At 38.9% G+C, this 7377-nt stretch overlaps 1 protein-coding gene across 1 annotated transcript; it reads left to right on the forward strand.

Annotated features, from left to right (window-relative positions):
- Positions 1–2552: 2552 nt before the first annotated feature.
- Positions 2553–7079, forward strand: LOC118347672. The gene is made up of 2 exons (XM_035687691.1): positions 2553–3540; positions 6931–7079. The coding sequence occupies exons 1-2, from the start codon at positions 2553–2555 to the stop codon at positions 7077–7079; spliced, it is 1137 nt and encodes a 378-aa protein (XP_035543584.1).
- The last annotated feature ends 298 nt before the right edge of the window (positions 7080–7377 follow it).

The raw sequence follows: 7377 nt of genomic DNA on the forward strand, positions 1-7377 counted from the left end.
GGATAGGAAGATCTTTGTTACAAGATTTTGGTTTAGTCATGAGTTTTGGAACTTGAAAGAATTGCAACCAAAATAAGACAAATGACCTATGTAGGTTTCGGGCATAGTGAGTTTTTCATAGTTGTGATTGGTTTTAAATTTTTCTGAGTTGATATTTGAGTTTGGGACAAAATTTACATGAGGAATGTAAATTTTGTTAATTTTTTGGAATTAGGATATCAAATCCTTAAGGGGGTAAAATGGTCATTTGCCCACATGTAGAGGGTAAAATGGTAATTTTACTCTAAGTTGTCTCTTTTCACATTTCTAATTGTTAGTAATTAATTTCTAACTTTTAGAATAACCTTTTACAGTTCCTCGTGTTTCGCGCTTTATTCTAGTAGAACGCGACGATCGAGGTAAGTTAGTTTTTAACTTACTATCAGTTTAATGTGTATGAGTGATAAGTAAGGGAACTAAATTGTATGTATGCATGTTATCATATGTGCCATGCCAAGTCATTACATATTTATCTGTTACACAGAATTTATTCTGTCATGAATTATTCATCTGTTACAAAAGATATTCTGTCACGTATTCCTATACATTGCAAGCATGTCATGTTAAGTTAAGTATGCCATCTGTTACATGTATTTCATGTCATGTAAGATTCACTGTCACATGTTACACCTTGTTATGAAATGTTATCTGTTATATGGTATGCCATGTTACGAAATGTTGTATGTCACATGTATGCCATGTTATGAAATGTATTCTGTTACATTTATGTCTTGAAGTTTGTCATGTCTGTCATTATGTTCATGTCTTGTTATGCTACGTCAGGACTTTTGTCTTTTATGTCACGATCATGTTACGTCACGTTACGAAATGTCATGTATGCCAGTTAAGTTATTCATGTCAATCACGACCCTAAGCGCTAGGATGGGGTAATATCCTAGTGGAACTCCTTTGTTCACGCTGGAGTGTCTAAATAGGTGTGAAATTCCCTGGGTTGACAAAGTACAGTCAACAGGTTGCGAATGGGGCCTAATTAGCTGGTCACCGGAGCGCGCCAGGCACTAACGCCGATGGTGCCACACATTACGTTACGTGTGTCCACAGCAAGTGTGGCACAAAAAAATAAGTCATGGGGCCACAACAACTGTGGAGCATGAAGTATGGGGCCACAACAACTGTGGAGCATACACTACGTGAGACACAGCAATTGTGACACGTAGAATACGTGGGGCCACAACAACTGTGGAGTACGTATTAACGCACTCACAGCTGGTATAGAAACCTGTGATGTGATGCGGTAATCGGCAGGGACACACGGCTCAAGGGGACCTGTGTAGCACCCATATGGTCACTTTAATGATTAAGTCTATTGAATAAGATTTCAAGTTCATGTATTTCACGTTCAAGTCATGTTTCAAGTTCACGTTATGTTACGTTCAAGTTTACGTTCACGCAATCATGGTAATCCCATGAGACAAGAATATGTTTCAAGTTCATGTTATGTTATGTTCACATTTACGTTATGTTCCAAGTTCACATTTATGTTATGTCATGCTCAAGTTCATGTTCAAATTATGCATGTTCACGTTCATGTTATGTTTTAAGTCCATGTTATATTTCAAGTTCACGTTCATGCTATGTTTCAAGTCACGTTCATGCTAAGCTTCAGTTTCAGTTTAAGTTATGCCAATTATGTTATGTTGTATGTCAAGTTATGCTACGATTACTTATGATTTGATTATGCATTCATACTTTTACTGCCATGCATGCATCATTAACCTGTGTGGAAGTTTTCCGTTAACTTGCTGAGATTTGTAATCAAATCTCACTATAGTAGTCCCAACTACCATTCCCCCCGAATGGTAGATTTTGTTATAGGATCTGAAGGAGAACCGGGAATCGACCAACTGGAAACGGCCGACTAAGCGACGGTGCGATGTAGATGGTATTACATTAGTTATCTCAGATTACTACTTGTATTGGTGGAGTTCAATCTCCAACACTCTTTTGATCACAACCTTATGGACTATTATTGTGATCTTAGTTGTTTAGTATGTCGTTAAGTATGGAGTATGTTTTAAGTATTTGGGATATTTTAATTTGGTGCATTGTATTGCTAAAGAAAAAAATTATCCGCTGCGAATATTGCATAATGCTAGATGCATGTTAGGAATATTGCATCTTATATGTCATGAACGGGGGCAGGTAACCTTGTGTTGCATGTCTCGACACTTCAAATGTCCGTCCGATCCCAAGCGGAATTTGGGGGCGTCACAAAAATTGATAGTGTTGCTGGAACCTTTTCAGAGTGTGGTTAAAATCCATAGTTTCATGCGGTTTTTGAAATTTGATGAGGCGATATCAATGAGACTGATGGTGGTAAAATCTGGGTGTTTTGGAAAAATGAATTGGATGTGCAGGTGGTTCGCATGAGTTCGCAGTTTGTGTCATTATGCATTACCGAAGGAAGTAATCATTTCTTGGGTAATTTTATTTATGCAAAGTGTAATAGGCTTGAACGATAGCTGCTTTGGGAGGAGTTGAATTCGGATAGAATGGGTGGGGAGCCGTGTTTCTTTGCTGGGGATTTCAATGTAATTCGGTCGGATATTGAGAGGTGTGGTGGGCGTCCGAGGAATAGAGTTGCAATTGATGAGTTTAATAAATGGATTCATCAGGGTGGGTTGTTGGAAATGAATTCACAAGGTGGTAAGTTTACATGGTGTAATGGTCAGCAAGGTTTATCTATAGCTTGGGCAAAGCTGGATAGAGTTTTACTTGATGCAAATTTTCTATCTCTTTTTCCGACTGCCCATTGTTTGTATCTTCCTAGGACTACATCGGACCATTGTCCTATGGTTATAGAATTTTTAAGTGATCCTTTCTCTTATGGTCCACCTCCATTTCGTTTTCAGCAAATGTGGGTTGAGCATCCGGATTTTATGACTCTTGTTCAAAAGGTTTGGTATGAATCGGTTATTGGTTCGGGGCTGTTTAAATTAGCCACTAAACTTAAAAAACTTAAGGTGGCGTTGCGTGTATGGAACAAGAGTGTATTTGGGAGAACTAATACTCAGATTGCTATTCTTGAAGATAAGATTGAGAATCTGGAAAATTTGTTGCAGAGAGGTTGGGGTGATGATATTGAAAGGGAATTAGTAAGGACTTCTAATGAGTTGTCTTCTTGGAGGATTAGGGAGGATATTAGATTGGCACAAATGGCTAAAATTAAGTGGAGAATGGGTGGTGATAGGAATACAAAATTTTTTCATGTGTGGTTATCTAATAAAAAGCATAGGAAAATTCATCAGTTAAGAACCTCGAATGGGTTGGAGTTTAATTCTCCGGAAGCAATTCATCTTGGAGCTGTTGATTATTTTTCTGATTTTCTTCAAAGATCTAATCCGGTTAGGGAGGTGCCTGATTTATCTAGTTTAATTTCATCGGTTATTAATGATGAGGATTGTGTCCGGCTTTGTGGGATCCCTTCGTTGGTTGAAGTGAAAGAGGCTCTATCAACTATTCCTATTAATAGTTCTCCGGGTCCAGATGGTTTTGGCGCGGGTTTTTTTATGAGTTGCTGGGAGGTGGTTAAAGTGGATGTTTTAGAAGCCATTTCAGAATTTTTTCTATCAAAACGCCTTCCGAGATTTTATTCGGCTTCTTATATTGTGCTTATCCCGAAGGTAGATGTGCCGTCGGGGTTTGATAAATTTAGGCCAATTAGCCTTTGTTCAGTTTTCTATAAAATTTGTTCAAAAATTATTGTGAATCGCATGACAGGTTTCCTTCCCAAAATGATTTCTCTTGAACAAGGTGCGTTTATACTTGGGCGAAGTATTTTTGAGAATATCAGTCTTACCCAGGAAATGGTTCACTCTCTGAAGAGGACGTCACATGGTAGTAATATTATGATTAAAGTTGATATGGCTAAAGCATATGATCGGGTGGAGTGGCAATTTTTGCTTGAGGTTTTGAGGTGTTTTGGCTTTCCTTCTTCCTTTTGTGCTCTGATTAGTGCTTGTATTTCGAATGTGTGGTATTTTGTGATGCTTAATGGTACGACGAAAGGTTTCTTTCAAGGGAGGCGGGGTTTGCGCCAAGGGGATCCTCTCTCGCCTTACCTTTTTATTATTCTTCAAGAAGTACTTTCTAGACTTTTGAAACAAAGCTTTGATGGGAACAAGATTGGAAAATTTTCCCAAGCTAGAGGTACTCCTCATATTTCTCATCTTATGTATGCTGATGATATTGTTATTTTTCTGAATGGGGGTAAGAAATCGGTTAAGGAACTTTTGGTGGTTTTTGAAAAATATGAAAAATGGACAGGTCAGCAAATTAGTAAAGAAAAGACGGCTATATTTTATTCTCCTAAAATTTCGTTAGCAAGAAAGAGAGATCTTAAAAGGCTGACAGGGTTCTCTGAAGGTTTGTTTCCTTTTAAATACCTTGGGGTTCCGATTGTTTTAGGGCGTCTTAAGCATGAGCATCTAGAGGAGATGATTAACAAAGTCTGGAATAAAATCAGTGGTTGGAAAATGAAATTATTATCTGCGGGTGGGCGCTTAATTTTACTTCGTCATGTGCTGTCTAGTATGGCTTTACATATTTTTGCAGTTTTACAGGTTCCTCATTCTATTATTAAAATTTTAAATCAACTGTTGAGCACATTTTTTTGGGGTGAGATTAATGGTAAAGGAAAAAAAAAGTGGGTGGCTTGGGAGAATATTTGTAAGCCAATAGAGGAGGGTGGTCTTGGTTTGCGGAATTTGGGGGATATTCAAAGAGCGTTGCATATGAGGTTTGCTTGGAATCTTTTGAAAGGAGAATCTTTGTGGGCTAGTTTCTTTAAAGGAAAATATGTGGGAAATTCGAGTTGGTGTCTTATTGATATGAGAAAAGGTACAAGGTTTTGGAAAATGATTGTCAAAAGTATTCCGAGTGTTTTTAATAATTCTAAATGGAGAGTTCGAGATGGTAATATTTTATTTTGGTATGATAAATGGAGAGATGAGGGTCCTCTAATTGATGAGTTACAGATAGTGGGTAATCCGATGTTGCAAGTTAAAGAGTGGAAGTTGTCCAATAGTTGGGATGTGGAGTTTTTGAGTACGTTAGTTGGTCAGGATAAGGTGGAGAGTATTATTGAGGCTTTGGCTGGGTGTAAGGGAGGATCTGATGTATTGATCTGGATGAAGAATGACAATGGGAATTTTTCGACTAAATCCGCTTGGGATTATATTCGGGTTCAAGGTTCTAGTATGGAGTGGCATCCTTGGGTATGGCATAAATTACTTCCACTTAAAGTTTCGGTTTTAATGTGGAAGGTGTGGTTCATGGCATTAAGTGTTGATGATCGTCTTTGGCGCATTGGGATCCAGATTGTTTCTCATTGTGATTGTTGTGATGAAGGTAATTATGAAGATCAAGATCATGTGTTACTTACAGGGGAATTTGCATCAGCTATATGGCAATTCTATGGATCTATTTTTGATATTCCTATTGGTCGTACTTGGAGGGAGACGGTTCAAATTTGGTTTTGAAGGGCATCTTTTAATTCTCAACTGGGATTAATAGTGGGGATTTTACCGTCTATTATTACTTGGCATCTTTGGACTAGACGTTGTGCTGCGCGTATGGAGGGAATGTTCCAGTCTATTTTTTCGGTTCGGCTTTCTATTAGTAGATGGATGGGAGTTGTAGTTCGAGATATGAAAAAGGTTAGTAATTGTTCCAGACATGATTTACAGGTTTTACAGTCATTGAATATTCCTGTTTTGGTTCCTATTAGAAAGCATGTACAACCAGTGGCTTGGCAAAAGCCAGCTCATTGGTGGTTTAAATTGAATACAGATGGGAGTAGTATGGGTAATCCTGGTTGTTCAGGGGTGGGCGGTATCATTAGGAATGATCGTGGTCTTATGGTTTATGCTTTTAATTCTTCTATTGGGATCGGTACAAGTAATAGAGCGGAGTTGTTAGCTGTTCTTCAGGGGCTCAAAGCATGTAAGGAGTTGGGGATTAATTTTGTGGAAATTGAATTAGATTCGCAAGTGGTGATTTCGTGGTGGCATAGGAGAAGGTGTGGTGTGTGGTATTTAGAAGATTTTTGGGAAGATACGTTGTCCCTCATGGATTCTATGGTGTGCGTTGTTCGTCATGTTTATAGAGAGGGAAATAAAGTTGCGGATTGGTTGGCTCGGAGTGGTGCATTGGGTCTTAATTCAGAGTGGAGATTTGTTAGGGAGGTGCCTAGAGTGCTTCGTGGTTTAATCCGTTTGGATAATTTGGGTTTGCCTTCTTTACGTTATCGTTAGTGTCTTGTTCTTGTGTAATGTTTGTCCGTTTTTAGTAGGTTTGTAATTTTGTTTTGTAATTTTGACATCTGGTAATATTGTTTGTAATACTAGGTGTCGGTCTGTAACCACGGTATTCCTCCGCCACAAGTGAGGGTTATTAATAAAATTTGGGACGGGGTCACTCATGGACAGGTGGCTTCGGCTCTTCTATATAAAAAAAAAAACAAAGATAGATTACAGAGCTCTATATAATGAAAAAATCCAGGTTCGCAAAGGGATCGATTTGATTGTCATTATTATTATTATCCACAAATTACTGACTTAGGTATCAGAGGCGTTCCCTTAGACCCCTGTGCTCTCTACACTTTTGTTATAGGTGATCGTGAGGTGGTGGCGGTGAAACATGTCCAAAACAATTGGCGCCGTCTATGGGATTCTTTTAAGTCTCACACTTAGCGTGCTTTTCACATGCCCATCACTACTTGATCTTAGGCAACTCGAGATCAGAGAGAAACTTCACAAAATATGGAGGAGAAGATTGCAGAGATGGAAGAAATGATAAAGAAGCTTACCACGGAGATGGATTCCTTGCATAAGGAAAATGAGACTCTTAAGTCATGAAATGGGCTGTCAGGCGAGGATGTGACACCCAGTCAAGTTGACAAGGTGGAGATGGAGACAAATAGTGTGGGAAAGGGCCATCAAGAGAACGAGGAAGCAAAGAAATTGCACCACGATGTACGTAACTTGATAGAAAAATATGAGGAACATCTTCTTCGGTAGATCAATTGCTGTCGAGCACAAATTTTTCGTTTTCTACAAAAATCATGGCAATGCCCCTGTCCACGAAATTCAAAGTCTCGACAATGGACTTATACGACAGCTTGAAAGATCCCGTAGAGCACCTTGAGACTTTCAAAGCTCATATGACGCTTCACGGATTCCCGGGGGAGATTGCTTGTAGAGCCTTCCCTTTGACTCTAAAAGATCAGCAAGAGGATGGTTTGGTGCACTGCAACCAAATTCCATAGAGAGTTTCGAAGAGCTGGGCCGATAGTTCTTGACCCAATTCATGGCGAGT

Source organism: Juglans regia, chromosome 2 (assembly GCF_001411555.2).
Source record: "Juglans regia cultivar Chandler chromosome 2, Walnut 2.0, whole genome shotgun sequence".
Taxonomy (NCBI): domain Eukaryota; kingdom Viridiplantae; phylum Streptophyta; class Magnoliopsida; order Fagales; family Juglandaceae; genus Juglans; species Juglans regia.

Excerpts from the sequence above, each read along its gene's own strand:
- LOC118347672 (XM_035687691.1), top strand. The coding sequence starts at position 2,553 with ATGGGTGGGGAGCCGTGTTTCTTTGCTGGGGATTTCAATGTAATTCGG. Across the intron at positions 3,541-6,930 it reads TCCTATTAATAGTTCTCCGG|GCGAGGATGTGACACCCAGT; the intron begins GTCCAGATGGTT and ends ATGGGCTGTCAG.